Source organism: Nerophis lumbriciformis, linkage group LG10 (genome assembly GCF_033978685.3).
Source record: "Nerophis lumbriciformis linkage group LG10, RoL_Nlum_v2.1, whole genome shotgun sequence".
Classification (NCBI taxonomy): Eukaryota; Metazoa; Chordata; class Actinopteri; order Syngnathiformes; family Syngnathidae; genus Nerophis; species Nerophis lumbriciformis.
Genome location: NC_084557.2, coordinates 17,190,817 through 17,213,935, shown reverse-complemented (window position 1 = coordinate 17,213,935; position 23,119 = coordinate 17,190,817). Strand labels below are relative to the sequence as shown.

The 23,119-nt window shown below is 39.9% G+C and overlaps 1 protein-coding gene across 1 annotated transcript in view; it reads left to right on the top strand.

Moving 5' to 3' along the window:
- LOC133612592 (protein arginine N-methyltransferase 8) overlaps positions 1 to 23,119 on the top strand; it is an 84,223-nt gene that overhangs the window by 13,946 nt on the left and 47,158 nt on the right. Inside the window, exons 3-4 of the mRNA XM_061970157.1 lie at positions 11,415 to 11,570; positions 18,513 to 18,576. Of these exons, the coding sequence (XP_061826141.1) occupies positions 11,415 to 11,570; positions 18,513 to 18,576 (220 nt within the window). The remainder of the gene's footprint in view (positions 1 to 11,414; positions 11,571 to 18,512; positions 18,577 to 23,119) is intronic.

Below are 23,119 nucleotides of genomic sequence, written 5' to 3'. Positions count from 1 at the left end.
TGGTAAATTATGCAACTTCACCTAATTGGTCCAAAAAATATTATTTGCAAATTAATAATTATAATCTGCAAATAATGTGTCGTTGTCTAGTGTCTGTGCTGTATAGAGCTCGGCAGGGTAACCATGTAAAACTCCATATCAGTAGGTGGCAGCAGGTAGTTCATTGCTTTGTAGAAGTCGGAATGGTTTGTCGTGATCCCAATATGCAGAGCACAGCGGGAGACAGTGTGAAGGTAAAAAGGTATGTAACGCTTAAACCAAAAATGAACAAAACGGAAAGGAAAAGGCAATGAAGCATAGGGATGGCTATGCGAAACAAAAGTAAAACTGAACTGGCTACAAAGTAAACCAAAACAGAATGCTGGACGACAGCAAAGACTTACAGCGTGTGGAGCAGAGACGGCATCCACAAAGTATATCTGTACATGACATTACAATTAACAATGTCCCCACAAAGAAGGAAAGCGTCCGCACAACTGAAATAGTATTTTTTGCCAATAGAAAGCAGGTCAGGCAATAGCACTCAAAGGAAGGCGTGAATACCATGAATTGATTTACGTGGACCCCGACTTAAACAAGCTGAAAAACTTATTCGGGTGTTACCATTTAGTGGTCAATTGTACGGAATATGTACTGTACTGTGCAATCTACTAATAAAAGTTTCAATCAATCAATCAAGCTGCTTCAGGAAAACACCAACAAAACAGGAAGAACCACCAAAATAACAGCGCACGACAGGAACTAAAACACTACACAGGAAAACAATAAACTCAAAATACAACAACAACTTGGTGAAGTTTAATTTGTTAACGTTTTCTGCTGGTGGTGTGCCTCCCTATTTTTTTTTTAATGAAAAATATGTGCCTTGGTTCAAAAAAGGTTGAAAAACACTGCAATAGACAACACCCAGTAATAATAAACACACAAAAAATATACACAGCAAGCTTTTTTCACTACATCTCCATCTGCTGGGTACTGTGGGTCCCTGCATAGGCACCGATCCCGTGGAACACCCACGTGGGATTGATGGCAACTTTCAATATTTGAAATAATTTTTGAAAAATCAATGTTGTTGTTTTGTGGCGAGCTTGGTCCATTTCACATTAAAACAAGTTACAAATCATATAATCTCTATTTAAGAAAGTCTAACCAACATTTCATTATGCCCAATAATGAACTAATAACACAATCACCTTGATTTTGAACACACTGCACACAAGCGAATGAAGTTCATACTTACTCAACAGCCATACATGTCATACTAAGGGTGGCAGTATGAACAATGCCAATACTGTCATAAACATGTGCCATATAGTGTAACCACACTAAACAACAACGACAAACACATTTTGGAAGAATATTTGCACCGCAACACAACATAGACACTACAGAACAAATTCCCAGAATTCCCTGCAGCACCAACTCTTCCGGGACGCTACAATATAAACAAACGCCATTGGTGGATCCACACCTCACATCCACTGTAATGATACCACTATGATTACATCGATATTTTTTTAACATCACAAAATCTTTTGTTTTTTTAAAATGTTTTTTAAGTTTATTAACTCAGGAAACATGAGGACCTTGAATATGACCAATGTATGATCCTGTAACGACTTGGTATCGGATTGATACCCATATTTAAAGTTAAAAGTTAAAGTACCAATGATTGTCACACACACACACGAGGTGTGGCGAAATTATTCTCTGCATTTGACCCATCGCCCTTGATCACCCCCTGGGAGTTGAGAGGAGCAGTGAGCAGCAGCGGTGGCCACGCCCGGGAATCATTTTTGGTGATTTAACCCCCAATTCCAGCCCTTGATGCTGAGTGTCAAGCAGGGAGGTAATGGGTACCATTTTTATAGTCTTTGGTATGACTTGGCCGGGGTTTGAACTCACGACCTACCGATCTTAGGGCGGACACTCTAACCACTAGGCCACTGAGTATGTCTGTGGTATCATCATATTTGTGGTATCATCCAAAACTAATGTAAAGTATCAAACAACAGAAGAATAAGTGATTATTACATTTTAACAGAAGTGTAGATGTTGAAACAGAAAATAAGCAGATATTACCAGTAAATGAACAAGCAGATTAATAATTCATTTTCTACCACTTGTCCTTAATAATAGGTAAATAAATGACACAATATGTTACTGCATACGTCAGCAGACTAAATTAGGAGCCTTTGTTTGCTTACTTACTACTAAAAGACAAGTTGTCTTGTATGTTCACTATTTTATTTAAGGGCAAACTTGCAATAAGAAACATGTGTTTGTTAAAATAAAGCCAATAATGAATTTTTTTGTGGTACCCTTTATTTAGAAAAGTAACAAAAAGTACCAAAATACTTTTGGTACCGGTACCAAAATATTGGTATCGGGACAACACTAATTCACACACACACCGAGCACCCACTGGCAGAAATGTAGATCGGCGCCTATGGGTCACTGCGCCATTTCGGGCTTGAAGGTCAACGCTACTTTCTAATGTTTTGTCCTGTAAACGCACTAATTAAGGTAGGAAATGTGCGCACAGCATGTATAAACCGCAGGTACGACCAGACGTGTACCTCTCGCAGGCAGGACCGCAGCAAGTGGCCGTGAACACCGAACGGGTCTTTGACAACGAACTGAGAGCTGGCAGGCTTTTAAGCCAATTAGTGTTCAGTACAGTGCTCTTCACTTTTTAAGAGCCTGGATTAATTGTCGCTGAGGTTTTAGGACGGCTTGTTCTAATGAACCTGTCACAGTATGCATATGTATAGGTGCACGTAGTTACAGTAGGACCAAAAGTCAGGAGGCAGCCATGGGTGCACAGTGAATCATCGACTATGAATCAGCAACAAGTACAAATAAACTCTAAACTAAACAGGGTAACTAAATAAATACACCGAACAGAATGATGCCACACAGCTGGTAAAACAGAAGGACAGGTCGGTCTGCACAATACAGATAGAGGGCTAATGTAATAACCAACATTTTATTTTAATACCTGCAGTATTATGACAGAACATGGGAAAACATGCCAAATCAACCATATCTGATTGATCAGCTTCTCCCAATAATACATTACCACACTAATACAACTGTAATATCAGAGCTGCTGTATGTCACTGGCTCCAAATTTAATTTTCTTAAAAGGAGAACTGTACTTTTTTGGGGGAATTCTGCCAATCGTTCACAATTATTATGAAAGACATTACGGCGGATGATTTATTTATTTTAATGCATTATAAATATTAAATAAATGTGATCAAAAGTCTGCTTACAATGGAGCCTATGGGAGCCGTTTAATTCTGCCTATAGAGCCCTTAAAAAAACATCCAAACACTAGGGCATTGGTTCTTAACCTTGTTGGAGGTACGGAACCCCACCAGTTTCATATGCGCATTCACCGAACCCTTCTTTAGTAAAAAAAAATAAAATAAAAATGATATGTTTTTGGTAACACTTTAGTATGGGGAACATATTCTAAGTAACAAAGACTTAATTTAGAGTTATTTTGACACTAGGGGAACATATTCTAAGTAATAAAGACTTAGAGTTATTTAGTTAGGGTTAGGGCCAGGGTTAGAGTTATAATAAGGCCATGCCGAATAAGGCATTAATAAGTACTTAATAATGACTAGTTAAGAGCCAATATGTTACTAATTTGCATGTTAATAAGCAACTAATTAATGGTGAATATGTTCCCCATACTAAAGTGTTACCATGTTTTTTTACTGGTGCACAAAATGAACCGTGCATAAACATCACCTTGTTCAAACAACAAAACCAACACAGTGCATAAACTCACAACAAATTACACATCTGCAAACCAGTCAGCTGTTGCCGTATCCGTAATACGCCGATAGGGAGAAGTTTGTATTTACACTTACACCGACTCACCGAACCCCTAGGGTTCGATCGAACCCAGGTTAAGAACCACTGCACTAGGGTTTTGTATACATGTAATGTAGTAACAGGCACATTTTGTCAGGATATGGACTATGGGTTGTTCGTTTTCCCCGAGTTGCAATGAAAGTTGGAGTGGACAAGGCGTGAAGGTAAAGACATATTTATTTTTATCACTAACAAAAGAAGAAACAAAAAGCGCGCACCAGACGGAGATTCAAACTTGACTATAAAACAAAACTAGCACTTGGGCAAAAAACTATGAACATGAAACAAACACTTACTGTGACAAGAATACACAAAACTCACGTGGCAAGAAACGAGCAGCATGAAAACTATGGCAGCGTGACAATGGCATGAGTAGTAAGGATATCAGATAGCATGGGTGTCAAGGAGGTAATGTCGCCAGACAGACTGCAAGCTTAAATAATACCAACATAACTAGTGACAGGTGTGCGAGTGCAAAACGTGAGACGGGTGAAACTAATGAGTAGTCATGGAAACAAAACAAGCAAGAGTGCACAACCAGGAACTAAAAAGAGTCCAAAAAACAAACAGCACATGGCCAAACAAAAACATGAACAACAGACATGACACATTTATAATAACATTTAATATTTATGTGTTTTTATGACGCTTTTTTTATTTCTTTATCACTGATTATTACTAACTGCAGACTTTATGAGAGCCAGCAAACATAATAAAACATCACTTACGGTACAATATCTGCTGTCATTGTGATGCTCATATATTCCTATTTAAATGGAAAATGTCTCAAAATCCTCAAAGAAATAGGGCGGGGGGGGGGGGGGGGGGGGGGACAAGCGATTTTCCTGTCGTTCTCGCCAGTTCCAGGTCCTAAATGGCTGTCAGTGTCCCAACTTGTCGGATTATATCCTTAGCCATCTGCTTTTCAGGTGAGACGCATGATTTATGATCTACCATAAACTTACAGGGAGCAGGGGTAAGAGAAAGGGGCAGACCACTCGATGGTGTCAACATTGGCACACAACCTTGTGGTAAATAGTTGGTCTGCGTTAGCGCTTATAATAACAATATCACTAATACTTGGTTACTATTCAAATCATGAAATGTAAAATGAGTATTGTTGGCGCTTTTTGAATGGTTATTTATCGGCTTCTATGGGCGAAATAGAGGAGCGCCTGTTGGCGGACTTTTATTTCCGTTTATTTAATATTTACTAAACTTCATAAAAAAAATAAAAAAAAACCTCCGTCGTCATGTCTTTCATAATGATTGTGAACGATAGGCAAAATCTAAAACAAAAGTGCAGTTCCCCTTTGAACAAAAAAATATAAGAGCACCATCAATGGTTAGCATGTGTTACCAATAGTGGTTTAAGAGGACACATTTGACTAATCTCTCTTCTTCTCATTGTTCTTGCACTTTACTGAGAGTATAACGAACCATGTTGACTAGTCCTACCAAGGCTGGTCTGTCCTGGGCGAGGTGTCGGACTTGTTCCAGGGACACGTCGGAAGCCCTTAGATCAGTGGTTCTTAACCTGGGTTCGATCGAACCCTAGGGGTTCGGTGAGTCGGCCTCAGGGGTTCGGCGCAGGTCAAAACACACCCGACTCATCGTGTAAATACAAACTTCTCCCTATCGACGTATTACGGGTACGGCAACAGCTGACTGATTGGCAGGTGTGTAATTTGTTGTGAGTTTATGCACTGTGTTGGTTTTGTTGTTTGAACAAGGTGATGTTCATGCACGGTTCATTTTATGCACCAGTAAAAAAAAAACATAGTAACACTATAGTATGGGGAACATATTCACCATTAATTAGTTGCTTATTAACATGCAAATTAGTAACATATTGGCCCTTAACTAGTCATTATTAAGTACTTATTATAGCCTTATTCGGCATGGCCTTATTATAACCCTAACCCTCTAACCCTGACCCTAACCCATACTTGCCAACCCTCCCGATTTTCCCGGGAGACTCCCGAATTTCAGTGCCCCTCCCGTAAATCTCCCGGGGAAACCATTCTCCCGATTTCCACCCGGACAATAATATCGGGGCGTGCCTTAAAGGCACTGCCTTTAGCGTCCTCTACAACCTGAATCACGTCCGCTGTTCCTCCAAACAAACAGCGTGCCATCCTAGTGACACAATACGTGCGGCTTTTACACACACTTAAGTGTATGCAAGGCATACTTGGTCAACAGCCATACAGGTCACACTGAGGGTGTCCGTATAAACAACTTTAACACTGTTACTAATATGCGCCACACTGTGAAACCACACCAAACAAGAATGACAAACACATTTCGGGAGAACATCCGCACCGTAACACAACATAAACACAACAGAACAAATATCCAGAACCCCTTGCAGCACTAACTCTTCCGGGACGCTACACCTCAAACACCCCTCCCCACTCACTCCCCCATCTCCCGAATTCGGAGGTCTCAAGGTTGGCAAGTATGCCCTAACCCTAACCAAATAACTCTAAATTAAGTCTTTATTGCTTAGAATATGTTCCCCTAGTGTCCAAATAACTCTAAATTAAGTCTTTGTTACTTAGAATATGTTCCCCATACTAAAGTGTTACCAAAAACATATAACTTTGTCTTGAATTTGAAAAAAAACAAAACATTTTATTTTCACTAAAGAAGGGTTCGGTGAATGCGCATATGAAACTGGTGGGGTTCGGTACCTCCAACAAGGTTAAGAACCACTGCCTTAGATCCTGAGCCGCAATGCAAAGCCAGCATGGTGCGGGTGGCGCCTCTAAGACGTCTCCAGCCTGCTTGGCGGGGGTCAAAGTATAGGATGACGCGAGTTGGATGGTCAGATGGTCAGCAGATGACATAGTTGAACCAGCGCACTCTTCGCATTGCTGCAAATCGAGAGGCATGGAGTTGTTGTGTCCGCTCTAAGATCTCTGTGTTGTGGACATAATGGAACCTTTTCCCTACCTCGATTCTCTTTAGGGCTCTGATGTCAAATCTGTCCAACCTGGCCGTAGTGTTATTTAGGCGCCAGGTTTCTGCACCAGACGGGTTGTAAAGTCTGGGCTTGGGTCTCTCTGGAAAGATCTCAGTGTTGCCACAGGGGACTGAAGGGGCTTTGAGTCTGTCTACCTCTGGTTTCAGGTCGCCGGTTTTGGACATTGTGGATCCAAGGAGTTTGAAGGTGGGTGTTAAAGGATGAGGTATCATTGAACTGAAAGGGTCGTGGGACGGTATCGTCACCTATGTGCATAAGTTCAGTCTCGGCCCAGCTGAATTTAAAGGGGAACTGCACTTTTTTTTTTTAAATTGCCTCATTCACAATCCTTGTGTGAGACAGAAACACGTGTTCTTCTTTGTGTCTCAAATTGTGTCTAAATCGTAAAAAAAAAAAAAAAAAAACACGAGCAAGAGGCAACTAATAGTACAGTTAAAGGGGATTCGCCTATAAAGCCCTCTAAAAAACCTCCATCCATGTTTTAGATACACAATGTAAGTACACTATATTGCCAAAATTATTTGGCCACCTGCCTTGACTCACATATGAATTTGAAGTGCCATCCCACCTTTTGCAGCTATTACAGCATCAGCTCTTCTGGGAAGGCTGTCCACAAGGTTGCGGAGTGTGTTTAAAAGTATTTTTCGACCATTCTTCCAAAAGCGCATTGGTGAGGTCACTGGACAAGGCCTGGCTCTCAGTCTCTGTTCTAATTCAACCCAAAGGTGTTCTATCGGGTTCAGGTCAGGACTCTGTGCAGGCCAGTCAAGTTCATCCACAGCAGACTTTGTCATCCATGTCTTTATGGACCTTGCTTTGTGCACTGGTGCACAGTCATAATGGAAAAGGAAGGGGCCTGCTCCAAACTGTTCCCACAAGGTTGGGAGCATGGAATTGTCCAAAATGTTTTAGTATCCTGGAGCATTCAGTTTCTTTCACTAGAACTAAGGGTCCAAGCCCAACTCCTGAAAAACAACCCCACACCATAATTTCTCCTTCACCGAATTTCACACTCGGCACAATGCAGTCCGAAATGTACCCTTCTTATGGCAACCTCCAAACTCAGACTCGTCCATCAGATTGCCAGATGGAAAAGCGTGATTCATCACTCCAAAGAAGGCATCTCCACTGCTCTAGAGTCCAGTGGTGATGTGCTTTACACCACTGCTCTGATGCTTTGCATTGGACTTGGTGATGTATGGCTTAGATGCAGTTGCTCGGCCATGGAAACCCATTCCATGAAGCTCTCTGCGTACTGTACGTGGGCTAATTGGAAGGTCACATGGAGTTTGGAGCTCTGTAGCAACTGACTGTGCAGAAAATCTTTGCACTATGCGCTTCAGCATCCGCTGACCCCTCTCTGTCAGTTTACGTGGCCTACCACTTGGTGGCTGAGTTGCTGTTGTTCCCAAACTCTTCCATTTTCCTATAATAAAGCCAACAGTTGAATTTGGAATATTTAGGAGCGAGGAAATTTCACGACTGGATTTGTTGCACAGGTGGCATCCTATGACAGTTCCACGCTGGAAATCACTGAGAGCGGCCTATTCTTTCACAAATGTTTGTAGAAACAGTCTCCATGCCTAAGTGCTTGATTTTATACACCTGTGGCCGGGTCAAGTGATTAGGACACCTGATTCTCATCATTCGGATGGGTGGCCAAATACTTTTGGCATTATAGTGTATATATGTATTATAATTATACAATGTAATATTTACCACATTTTGATCATTTCAAGCTTTGCTGGAATGTTTTTGTAGGGATTTAAAAGGGGGAATAGATGAATCCTGTTTTTTTTTTTAACTGTACAATTTAGAGAAAGACACATGTGTGTTCTTGTCTCAAATAAGGATTGTGAATGACAGACAAAATAAAAACCGTGCAGTTCCACTTTAAGGCCAAGCTTTTTGTCTCCCTTGTCGAAGGTGTCTGCAATCACTGTGAAGTCGTCAGCATATTTACTGATACATGTCAAAATTTGTCACAATTGCAAGTAATATTTTGTCAACATTGCGGCTCAAAAAACAGTAATTGGGTTTTATGGTTTTCAATCACGGCTGCCTCGCACAGATGCACATGCCCACGGCGCGTGCCCACCCAGGAGAGATCGTTGCAATCTAAAAGGATTAAAAAAACTGAAGAGTGGGTCACAATGGTTGCGGCTCTTTCGGGTGTGAGAACCCTGTAAGCTTCTACCTAAACGTGACATGCAGCAGCTTTAACTCCTTTTTTTTTTGCATTGTGTAATTGTGTCTTTTGACACCGATATCAAAATTATTTCGATACTTTTCAGTACTTTTCTATATAAAGGGGACCACAAAATAATGGCATAATTGGCTTTATTCTAACACAAAATCTTAGGGTACATTAAACATGTTTCTTATTGCAAGTTTGTCCTTAAATAAAATAGTGAACATACAAGACAACTTGTCTTTTATTATTAAGTAAACAAACAAAGGCTTCTAATTTAGCTGCTGACATATGCAGTAACATATTGTGTCATTTTCCATTCTATTATTTTGTCAACATTACTAAGGACAAGTGGTAGAAAATGAATTATTAATCTACTTGTTCATTTACTGTTAATATCTGCTTACTTTCTCTCTTAACATGTTCTATCTACACTTATGTTAAAATGTAATAATCACTTATTATTATGTTGTTTGATACTTTACATTAGTTTTGGATGATACCACAAATTTAGTAGTAGTAGTTACAGGATCATACATTGGTCATATTCAAAGTCCTCATGTGTCCAGGGACATATTTCCTGAGTTCATAAACATAATATACATTTTTAAAAAACGAAAGAAGATGTGATGCAAAAAAAAAAAAAAAGGTATTTTTCAGAGGCGGTATAGTACCGAATATGATTCATTAGTATCGCGGTACTATACTAATATCGGTATACCGTACAACCAATCCAATCAATCCAGTCCACTTTATTTCTGGAGCACATTTAAACAACAAAAATGTTTCCAAAGTGCTGCACAAAAATATTAAAAACAAGATTCAAATACTATCCTTAGCTCCACCAATGACTGAATAAAAACAAAATAAATAAATATAAAAACAATATAAAAATAAATATGATTAAAAACGATTTTAAAGGGTAAAACCAATTAAAACAATCAATAAAAATACAAATTTAAAAACACGGAGGACCATAGCACAGGAAAAATCATCATTGTATGATATTATCAAGCATATGAAAATCCTTACTTTTATTTCACGAGAACCTTTTGTCTTACAGAGACAATTCACTTTTTCCTGCAGGGGTCATTGACTTTGCAAAAGAAGTTTATGACATATTAAAGGCTGTACTAAAAAGAAAAAACTGCTGTTTTGTAATGATTCAGGAGCACTGACAGGTACATTTCATTTCTGGACCTCACAATATGAAATAAAGAGCGAGAAGCAGTGATTAGGTTGTATTTATCTCAGGGGTGTCAAAGTCATTTTAGCTCAGGGGCCGCATGGAGGAAAATCTATTCCCAATGGCAAAATCATGGCATGATAACTTAAAAATAAAAGACAACTTCAGGTTGTTTTCTTTGTTTTACTTCGGCCCAAAATAGAACAAGCACATTCTGAAAACGCACAAATCACAAAAAAATAATCGGGAGAAAACACTTCAAATTTGTTGAAAATTCTGAGGAAATTGGTTCAACTTCAAAAGCACAATGAGCTTAGACTTGGTCTCAGTGTGTCTACAAAGCCAGGATTAAAACTTTAAATCGCAGTTTTTCTGGGATTGAACAAAAAACACAACATGTAAACTCTTCTAGTTATCAAACACCTCCTTTGTCATGTCCACGTATCAATCCAGAGCTAACTCAACAAACCGTAAGAAACGGAGGTAAAAACTGTTCAAAAGGGTTGAGTTCACTTTTCTGTTTGACTGAGATATTTTGGGGCAACGAGGGTGCCAAATGACGATGTGTTCGAAGCAGACGACATAAAACGGCAGGTTTTAAGTTTCATGTGGGTCGAGGAGGAGCCACAGTCCCCTTGGTTAGAGTGGTTAGAGTATCCGCCCTGAGATCGGTAAGGTCGTGAGTTCAAACCCCGGCCGAGTCATACCAAAGACTATAAAAATGGGACCCTGCTTGACACTCAGCATCAAGGGTTGGAATTGGGGGTTAAGTCACCAAAATGTATTCCCAGGCGCGGCCACAGCTGCTGCTCACTGCTCCCCTCACCTCCCAGGGGGTGATCAAGGGTGATGGGTCAAATGCAGAGATCAATTTCACCACAACTAGTGTATGTGTGTGTGTGACAATCATTGGTACTTCAACTTTTTTACTGTGTACCTCTTGCTTGCTTGCCTAACAGAATTGCTATTGTGACATCCAGTGGACACATTGAGAACAGCAGTTTATTTCGTACCAAAAAAAAAAAAAAGCAGCTCAGTTTTATACTTGGCAAACTTATCATGCGGGCCGGATAAAACCTGTATGTTTGACATCCCTGATTTTGGTTGTTGTTTAAACTCATGCATTATTTTTTTTCCTGAACCCGCTCTTAAACCAGGAGATGCTCAAGGACGAAGTGAGGACCCTGACCTACCGCAACTCCATGTACCACAACAAGCACGTGTTCAAGGACAAAATAGTTCTTGATGTGGGAAGCGGCACTGGGATCTTATCCATGTTTGCAGCCAAAGCAGGAGCGAAGCACGTGTATGGGGTGAGTAAGACTGTGCGTGTGTGTGTGTGTGTGTGTGTGTGTGAGACTTCTTCAATGTGTGCCTGGACATATATTTGAACTACTGCACCTTGGGTGAAGCTAAATGTAATCTTAGAGGAATCTCCCGTCTCACGGGCGGGTGATAAAAGTGTTACGGCCTCTTAGGCCCGTCGTACACATGGCCTCTCTGTCACGGTGCACCGAAGTGCAAGTTAATTGGTAGTCAGATCGTGTTTGAGGACGCACACCACTGCATTATCGTGGTACATGGACTAGCATATGCAGAGACTCCTCCCACCCCCACCAAGGACTGTTTTCACTGCTGGACTCTGGAAAGAGGTTCCGCAGCCTCCGTAGCAGAACCTCCAGGTTCTGTAACAGCTTCTTCCCTCAGGCCATAAGACTCTTGAACGCATCATAATAATCCCCTCAATTCCACCCCAAAAACGGATTAACTCGCTGGAATATAAAGACAATATAACATACATCCATAAACGTGGATGCATATGGAAAAGTGCAATATATTTATCTGTACAGTAATCTATTTTTTTATTTATTTATATCTGCACCTTATTGCTCTTTTATCCTGCACTACAACGAGCTAATGCAACAAAATTTGGCTCTTATCTGTACTGTAAAGTTCAAATTTGAATGACAATAAAAGGAAGTCTAAGTCTATATATTTGCTTCATTAACTTGGAATTGCCAAGAGACTTGCGTTGTAATCTGTTTTGTGTTGTAATTTGACACGTGGTTGTGGGTTAAAATATGGCTCAACAATATGTAATGGTTCTTCTGCCCAGGAAAGCATATGTACTTTATTATTTTAAATAGAACTCAGTTAAAATATCTTTAGTAAAAAGTTTTTTTTAATTTTTTTAAGCACATCCAATACCATGATGATAACGATAGCCATTAGGATTCTGGTCACATTAAGTGATTAAATTATATCGTTACCTCCCTGAGGTCCCTTCTACACTAAGCCTGCTAAGGTTATCCAGGGTAAATCCCACCTAACCTTATCCTTGTCCACACAGACAATGGTCGTTTAAGACCCCTTGCCCTCCGTCCACTGGCGCAACGCGACCTAGTACACATGTGCGAAAAATGCACACGTCATAGTCACCTCCAGTGTTGCTGTAAAGATCCCGAGCCCGGGATGGAACCCAGGACTACTCAGGACCTTCGTATTGTGAGGCACATGCACTAACCCCTGTGACATGTAGCAAGTAAAACACACAATGTTAAAGATAAAACCCAAATGAAATAGTGGAAATTTGTTATAAAATTCTGTCAACTCACTTGCATTAGTTTACACACTGTGGGCGACTTGGACTGCGCCAATCATTTTTTAACAAGCAATTTAACAATATTGAACATCTACATATCTATATGTGCAGGAGGGAAGCTGGTAACTTTATTACCTGCCACTCTTTAAACTCCTTGTGCAGATCTGAATATTTGTTGTATTTACCTACATTTAAAGGGGAACATTATCACAATTTCAGAATGGTTGAAATCATTAAAAATCAGTTCCCAGTGGCTTATTTTATTTTTCGAAGTTTTTTTCAAAATTTTACCCATCACGCAATATCCCTAAAAAAAGCTTCAAAGTGCCTGATTTTAACCATCGTTATATACACCCGTCCATTTTCCTGTGACGTCACACAGTGATGCCAATACAAACAAACATGGCGCATAGAACAGCAAGCTATAGCGACATTAGCTCGGATTCAGACTCGGATTTCAGCGGCTTAAGCAATTCAACAGATTACACATGTATTGAAACGGATGGTTGTAGTGTGGAGGCAGGTAGCGAAAACGAAATTGAAGAAGAAACTGAAGCTATTGAGCCATATCGGTTTGAACCGTATGCAAGCGAAACCGACGAAAACGACACGACAGAAAGCGAGGACAAATTCGGCGATCGCCTTCTAACCAACGATTGGTATGTGTTGGTTTGGCATTAAAGGAAACTAACAACTATGAACTAGTTTTACAGCATATGAAATACATTTGGCAACAACATGTACTTTGAGAGTGCAGATAGCCCAGTTTTCATCAATTAATATATTCTGTAGACATACCCTCATCCGCTCTCTTTTCCTGAAAGCTGATCCGTCCAGTCCAGTTGGAAATGCATCTGCTTTGAGTGTCGCAGGATATCCACACATTCTTGCCATCTCTGTCGTAGCATAGCTTTCGTCGGTAAAGTGTGCGGAATAAACGTCCAATTTCTTGCCACTTTCGCATCTTTGGGCCACTGGTGCAACCTGAATCCGTCCCTGTTCGTGTTGTTACACCCTCCGACAACACACCGACGAGGCATGATGTCTCCAAGGTACGGAAAACAGTCGAAAAAACGGAAGATAACAGAGCTGATTTGACTCGGTGTTTGAGAAAATGGCGGATTGCTTCCCGATGTGACGCCACGTTGTAACGTCATCGCTCCGAGAGCGAATAATACAAAGGTGTTTAATTCGCCAAAATTCACCCATTTAGAGTTGGGAAATCGGTTAAAAAATATATGGTCTTTTTTCTGCAACATCAAGGTATATATTGACGCTTACATAGGTCTGGTGATAATGTTCCCCTTTAAAGCAAAGGTGGTAATGCTGTATTGACACATTTGGCGAGGCATTGTTTAAATCGTACAGCATATATTTGCTTCTTTAACTTAGAATTGCCAAGGTACTCATGTTGTGATCTACTTTTTGGCATAATGTGTTCACGTGTATGTTTTCTGCCTCTCTCTCCATCCCTATCCTTTTTCTGGACTTGAGCAGCATTCGTGTTTCTGCTCGGGCTCATTTTTGTGTCACTGATGCCCATCTGGCTGTACTTAAAACTGGGAATACAACTTCAGGGATTTAGATGCTCTGCACACACACACACACACACACACACACACACACACGCACACAAAAAAAAATAAAAAAATAAAACATGCCCATACTTTTCTGCTCAAAAGCTAATAAAGCATCACATGAAAGATGGGCCATTTAGGTGAAAAGGCTGGGCTTTACAGGCCAACATGAACACGACACCATAACATGTGCCTTTTAGAAGAAGAAATACAATTATAGTGCCAATAAAACACGAGAGCCCATATGTCCATGAGACGTATTGTATAGTTCTGATGCGCTACGGTCACATGTGCTTCACATTCACATCCTGTCAACAAAAGGGTAGAAATTACTTATGTTTAGCAAATGATTAGTCAAACAAATCAAAGCTTGTTTTATTGTTGTGGTTTACTCAGTGACAGTTGGTGGGTGCAGACCTAATTGAGCCATAAATAACGTGTTTTTTTTCCCCACGTATCCAAATGTTAGTTCGCGGGCTACTTTCTGCTTCAGGGTGGTGTAAGAGTTGATAATAAGAGTGTTGGTCCTCAAAGTATGAACTCCTTACCTGATCCACATTCGTATCCATCAAAATGTGAAATTAGTGATTCGGATTTAGGTGAACATTTTGAATGTTTTCATGCCTACGTGTCAAAGTCAAATGGTATGCTTAGTCAAATGGGGGTATACTTGTATTACCCCAAGTCTTGTATAGCGCTTTTCTACCTTCAAGGTACTCAAAGCGCTTTGACACTATTTCCACATTCACCCATTCACACGCTGATGGCGGGAGCTGCCATGCAAGGCCCTAACCACGACCCATCAGGAGCAAGGGTGAAGTGTCTTGCTCAAGGACACAACAGACGTGACGAGGTTTGTAGAAGGTGGGGATCGAACCAGGAACCCTCAAGTTGCTGGCAGGGCCACTCTCCCAACTGCGCTGTCCCAAATGAATTATCTATGGCCCCTGGGATGATATTTGATTAGTATTAGAATTGATTAGCAGACGCCTGCTGCTGTTTTGCACGCACCAATACTCCATCAGTCTGCGATGAGGTGGAGACTTGTCCAAGGTGTACCCTGCCTTCCGCCTGAATGCAGCTGAGATAGGCTCCAGCACCCCCCGCGAACCCGGACGGGACAAGCGGTACAAAATGGCTTGATGGGCAATACTCCATCAGTGTTGGTGCTAGGAATTTTCAAAGACATAAAAATGGGGTCCCACAGTACATTTTTGGGGTCCCACTTTTGTTGGTGTTGGCGCTAGGAACTTTCAAAATGGGATCCCAGGGACCCCATCAAGTCAGAAAAATGGGGTCCCACAGTACATTTTTGTGGTCCCACTTTTTTTTGAAGCGTTTTGAAAACAAATGATAAATATCCTGTTATATCTCACATTCTAAAAGTAGCCATGATTGTCACACACACACTAGGTGTAGCGAAATTATTCTCTGCATTCAACCATCACCCAACCATGCAAATTTTGCCTTTCCTTTGGAAATCGAGGTCCCAGAGTCTGGAGGAAGACAGGAGAGGCACAGGATCCACGTTGCCTGAAGTCTAGTGTAAAGTTTCCACCATCAGTGATGGTTTGGGGTGCCATGTCATCTGCTGGTGTCGGTTCACTCTGTTTCCTGAGATCCAGGGTCAACGCAGCCGTCTACCAGCAAGTTTTAGAGCACTTCATGCTTCCTGCTGCTGACCTGCTCTATGGAGATGGAGATTTCAAGTTCCAACAGGACTTGGCGCCTGCACACAGCGCAAAATCTACCCGTGCCTGGTTTACGGACCATGGTATTTCTGTTCTAAATTGGCCCGCCAACTCCCCTGACCTTAGCCCCATAGAAAATCTGTGGGGTATTGTGAAAAGGAAGATGCAGAATGCCAGACCCAAAAACGCAGAAGAGTTGAAGGCCACTATCAGAGCAACCTGGGCTCTCATAACACCTGAGCAGTGCCAGAAACTCATCGACTCCATGCCACGCCGCATTAACGCAGTAATTGAGGCAAAAGGAGCTCCAACCAAGTATTGAGTATTGTACATGCTCATATTTTTCATTTTCATACTTTTCAGTTGGCCAACATTTCTAAAAATCCCTTTTTTGTATTAGCCTTAAGTAATATTCTAATTTTGTGACACACGGAATTTTGGATTTTCATTTGTTGCCACTTCAAATCATCAAAATTAAATGAAATAAACATTTGAATGCATCAGTCTGTGTGCAATGAATAAATATAATGTACAAGTTACACCTTTTGAATACAATTACTGAAATAAATCAAGTTTTTCAAAATATTCTAATTTACTGGCTTTTACCTGTATATACATACATACATATATATATACATACATATATATATACACATACATATATACATATATATATACATACATACATATATATATATACATATATATACACATATACATACATAAATATACATACACATATAATATATATATATACATACACATATAATATATATATATATATATATATATATATATATATATATATATATATATATATATATAATGGGTGTGGGAAAAAATCGATTCGAATCGCAATTCTCACGTTCTGCGATTCAGAACCGATTCTCATTTTTTTTAAATCTATTTTTTTTTGTGTGATTTTTTTTTAATATATATATATATATATATATATATATATATATATATATATTTTTTTTTTTTTTTTATTAATCAATCCAACAAAACAATACACAGCAATACCATAACAATACAATCCAATTTCAAAACCAAACCCGACCCAGCAACACTCAGAACTGCAACAAACAGAGCAATTGAGAGGAGACACAAACACGACACAGAACATAGCAGTGGTTAAAAATCCCTCATTGACATTATCATTAGACATTTATGAATAATAATAAAAAAGAACAATAGTGTCACAGTGGCTTACACTTGCATCGTATCTCATAAGCTTGACAACACACTGTGTCCAATATTTTCACAAAGATAAAATAAGTCATATTTTTGGTTCATTTAATAGTTAAAACAAACTGACATTGTTGCAATCAGTTGATAAAAAATGGTCATTTACAATTACAAAAGCTTTTTACAAAAATCTACTACTCTGCTTGCATGTCAGCAGACTTGGGTAGATCCTGCTGAAATCCTATGTATTGAATGAATAGAGAATCGTTCCGAATCGGGAAAATATCGTTTTTGAATCGAGAATCGCGTTGAATCGAAAAAAAATCGATTTTGAATCGAATCGTGACCCCAAGAATCGATATTGAATCGAATCGTGGGACACCCAAAGATTTGCAGCCCTAATATAATATATATATATATATATATATATATATATATATATATATATATATATATATATATATATATATATGTTTTGGTGAGTGTTTTGGAAAGAAGTTGTCATAAACATTATTTAATTCATTTAAAGAAAATAATACAAAAGAAAAAAAAATTATGCATATGTAAATGTATTCAGTTTCTTCTTTCCTTCATGGATCTAAACTTTACCGCTGCCGGTATTTTTTTCCTATATTTTTATTGTAATATTTTCAGAATGTGTTTGTTCTATTTTTCGCCAAAGTAAGACAAAGAAAACAACAAAGTGCACACCACTCACTAATAAATAAGTACATTTGTTTTCCCCATGTCTGGTATTCATCAGCAAGGCCATGCTTTATTGGCAACTTTTAAAATTGTGTAATGATACAAAATCTGCACAACTAAATTCATGTATGTATTAAAATATAGAGCAAAACAATTGTTTTAAATGGAAATATTTAAAAAGGATATCTGCATTGTGGTCGGTTTGACGGTTGAAAGATGCTGATCAGTTTTTGTCCGCTGAAAATTGTTTTTTTTTTCATGTGTTTACACCATTGAGCTTTTGATGGATCTCCTCTTGTATGATGGTTACACTTCTAAAAATGTCTTAGAGGAGATGCAACAAAATGTGTGGTTGATTTTTTTTTTTAATTCTATCTGTGAACATTTGAGAATGTAACCTCGCGCATCCTGAACCTCCGAATCCGACCAAAATCGTATTTCGATTGTGAGCTCTTGAACTAAAACTTGTCTTCCTTTCTCGCCACCCTGCAGATTGAATGTTCCAGCATATCAGAATACTCGGAAAGAATCATCAAGTCCAACCACCTTGAGAGCGGTAAGAACACTTGCATAGTCCAAGAAAGACATTGTATCAGAAAGCCACTATTGAGTGCCGGTAGACCAGTGTTTTTCAACCACTGTGCCGTGGCACACTAGTGTGCCGTGGGATACAGTCTGGTGTGCCGTGGGAGATTATCTAATTTCACCTATTTGGGTTAAAAGTATAATTTGCAAACCAGTAATTATAGTCTGCAAATGATGTGTTGTTGTTGAGTGTCTGTGCTGTCTAAAGCTCAGCAGAGTAACCGTGTAATACTCTTCCTTATCAGTAGGTGGCAGCAGGTGGCTAATTGCTTTGTAGATGTTGGAAACAGCGGGAGGCAGCGTGCAGGTAAAAAAGGTGTCTAATGCTTAAACCAAAAATAACCAAAAGGTGAGTGCCCCTAAGAAAAGGCATTAAAGCTTAGAGAAGGCTATGCAGAAAAAAAATTAAAACTTAATTGGCTACAAATTAAAAACATAATGCTGGACGACAGCAAAGACTTACTGTGGAGCAAAGACAATGTACATCCGAACATGACATGAGAATCGACAATGTCCCCCCCAAAGAAGGCTAAAAACAACTGAAATATTCTTGATTGCTAAAACAAAGTAGATGCGGGAAATATCACTCAAAGGAAGACATGCAACCGCTACAGGAAAATACCAAAACAAGAGAAAAAGCCACCAAAATAGGAGCGCAAGACAAGAAGTAAAACACTACACACAGGAAAACAGCAAAAAAGTCCAAATAAGTCACGATGTGATGTGACAGGTGGTGACAGTACACCTACTCTGAGACAAGAGCTATAGAGATGCATGCTTGGTTATGCTTTAAAGTCATATCCAACAATTGCGACGACGACTTTTTACTGTCAACTGAGTTTCGTTTTTTAAATGATTTCTGCTGGTGGTGTGCCTCCGCATTTTTTCAACGCAAAAAATGTGCCTTGGCTCAAAAAAGGTTGAAAAACACTGCTGTCGACAACCACAGCGTACTAAACCGGGTATGCTATTGATCATGGTTCCCAAATACCACCTCAGAAAACACTTGGCTCTCCAAGTACCGTCATAATGATCAACATTAAAATACAGTAGCCTAGTAGGCCTAAATATTCATTAAAACAAGGCAGATGTCTTATTTAACAAGTATGTTTAATATTGTTGGCCACTGTAGCATTATACAAAGTTTGAACAGTAACACTGTGTTTGAAGAATTAATGAAGTGATTATTTGGCATACCACTAGATGGAGCCCACGTGCTACTGGTGATGTCACAGTTTGAGAATCACTGCGATAGGTCAGCGTCCAAAGCTTTTTATGTGCTAGGATAACGTTTGGGAACCACTGATGTAATGTAAAAGAGTACTCACCATATTTGTCTTACTGTTCAAGATTTGGTGCTGCAGCCTCATGCACGTCCTTCATTTTAAATCCGCACTGTTCGGTTCTGTCGGTCTTGAACCCCGAGATGCAGAACATGGTGAACATAACTTGAAGTACAAAAAAACAAGGTAGCAACAGTGACGTGCTCAAGGGAACATGCAACAGAAGCTAAACAGGAAACAGTGATCCAGCCCTGTGTGCTGGGCAGGCTGGCAAATAAAGAAGCCTGATTGGCAACCTGGAACAGGTGAGCCCAGATTGCCAATCAGGGACAGGTGAGGGAGACAGCGTTCAGGTCAGAAGAGAGGGGTGAAGCACCGTATTTTTCGGACTATAAGTCGCAGTTTTTTTTCATAGTTTGGCCGGGGGTGCGACTTATACTCAGGAGCGACTTATGTGTGAAATTATTAACACATTACCGTAAAATATCAAATAATATTATTTAGCTCATTTACGTAAGAGACTAGACGTATAAGATTTCATGGGATTTAGCGATTAGGAGTGACAGATTGTTTGGTAAACGTATAGCATGTTCTATATGTTATAGTTATTTGAATGACTCTTACCATAATATGTTACGTTAACATACCAGGCACGTTCTCAGTTGGTTATTTATGCCTCATATAACGTACACTTATTCAGCCTGTTGTTCACTATTCTTTATTTATTTTAAATTGCCTTTCAAATGTCTGTTCTTGGTGTTGGCTTTTATCAAATAAATTTCCCCCAAGAAATGCGACTTATACTCCAGTGCGACTTATATATGTTTTTTTCCTTCTTTATTATGCATTTTCGGCCGGTGCGACTTATACTCCGGAGCGACTTATACTCCGAAAAATACGGTAAACCAAAAAAAAAGAGCACAGGATAGGAACCTAATACGGAAATAAGGCAAAATACAAAATAAAGCAAACAAACAAATTGAGTACCAAGCTTCACGCTGACAGTCACGCATATTAACCAGTGGCGGGCCATGCGTTTCCCACCTAGGCCTTCACTGATGTCCGACTTCAATGACTACCTCTCAAAATACCATCATGTATGTCCCCACATGACCATTGCTGGAGAAATACTATACAGAAACACATTTAAGCCCTACTGGGCATTGAAACACATCAACAGTGTACACAATGTGTAAAAAAAACTTGCATCTCCCCTTTATAATAAGTACACTCAGGTATTTGAACGAGATAAGAGTACACTATATTGGCAAAAGTATTTGGCAACCCATTCTAATGATCAGAATCAGGTGTTCTAATCACTTGGCCCGACCACAGGTGTATAAAATCAAGCACTTAGGCATGGAGACTGTTTCTACAAATATTTGTGAAAGAATGGACCGCTCTCAGTGATTTCCAGCGTGGAACTGTCATAGGATGCCACCTGTGCAACAAATCCAGTCGTGAAATTTCCTCGCTCCTAAATATTCCAAAGTCAACTGTCTGCTTTATTATAAGAAAATGGAAGCGTTTGGGAACAACAGCAACTCAGCCACCAAGTGGTAGGCCACGTAAACTGACAGAGAGGGGTCAGCGGATCCTGAAGCGCATAGTGCAAAGAGGTCGCCGACTTTCTGCACAGTCAGTTGCTACAGAGCTCCAAACTTCATGTGACTTTTTAATTAGCCCACGTACAGTACGCAGAGAGCTTCATGGAATGGGTTTCCATGGCCGAGCAACTGCATCTAAGCCATACATCACCAAGTCCAATGCAAAGCGTGGGATGCAGTGGTGTAAAGCACGTCGCCACTGGACTCTAGAGCAGTGGAGACGCCTTCTCTGGAGTGATGAATCACGCTTTTCCATCTGGCAATCTGATGGACCAGTCTGGGTTTGGAGGTTGCCAGGAGAACGGTACATTTCGGACTGCGTTGTGCCGAGTGTGAAATTTGGTGGAGGAGGAATTATGGTGTGGGGTTGTTTTTCAGGAGTTGGGCTTGGCCTCTTAGTTCCAGTGAAAGGAACTTTGAATGCTCCAGGATACCAAAACATTTCGGACAATTCCATGCTCCCAACCTTGTGGGAACAGTTTGGAGCGGGCCCCTTCCTCTTCCAACATGAAGGTGCACCAGTGCACAAAGCAAGGTCCATAAAGACATGGATGACAGAGTCTGGTGTGGATGAACTTGACTGGCCTGCACAGAGTCCTGACCTGAACCCGATAGAACAATTTTGGGATGAATTAGAACGGAGACTGAGAGCCAGGCCTTCCCGACCAACATCAGCGTGTGAACTCACCAATGCACTTTTGGAAAATTGGTCGAAAATTCCTATAAACACACTCCGCAACCTTGTGGACAGCCTTCCCAGAAGAGTTGACGCTGCAATAGCTGCAAAAGGTGGACCCACATCATATTGAACCCTATGGGTTAGGAATGGAATGACACTTCAAGTTCATATGTGAGTCAAGGCAGGTGGCCAAATACTTTTGGCAATATAGTGGATGTTCAGTCTGAAGTTTGGAGTTAGAACAGAAAAAGTCATTGTGAGGATGAGCGGGGATCAGAAGTCATTATGACAGACTTTTCTATCCCACTTCAGTAAACAAACATAAATGCCATCTTGGTCACACTTTTCTAATAAACACTATCATAGTACAAATATTGTTTCTTTTCAAAGCCAACATTTACTTTCACGTTCCAGCCTGTCTGTTTGATACTCCGGAAATAGAAGTCTTTTAAAAAAAAAAAAGAGAAATGTGCATGAATATCCTCCTGAGCCAGCTTCCTCTGCAGTTGGCTTTTGTGTGTTGCATAACAGGGCTACTTTTTTTTCCTTGAGATGTGTAAGAAATAGACTGAAAACAGATGCACTCTGCTGAGGACACTGGTTCTTAGGAAGATAAAGAACCATTAAGTTCAGTGTGATGGCTGATAGCACTGTAGTTAGATTCATATTTCATTGAAACAACTACACTAGGGCTGAGCTGGGAAAATATTTTGACTCGGGGGGCCACATTGAGAGAAAAAAATGTGTCTGGGGGGGCCAATGTGTATGTGTATAAATTATATGTACACATACACTGCAAAAACTGAAATCTAAGTAAGATTAAATATCTCAAATAAGGGTGATGTTTGCTTATTTTCTGTCTGATAAGATAATTCTTCTCACTAAGCAGATTTTATGTTAGAGTGTTTTACTTGTTTTAAGGGTTTTGGGCCTAAATTATCTCAG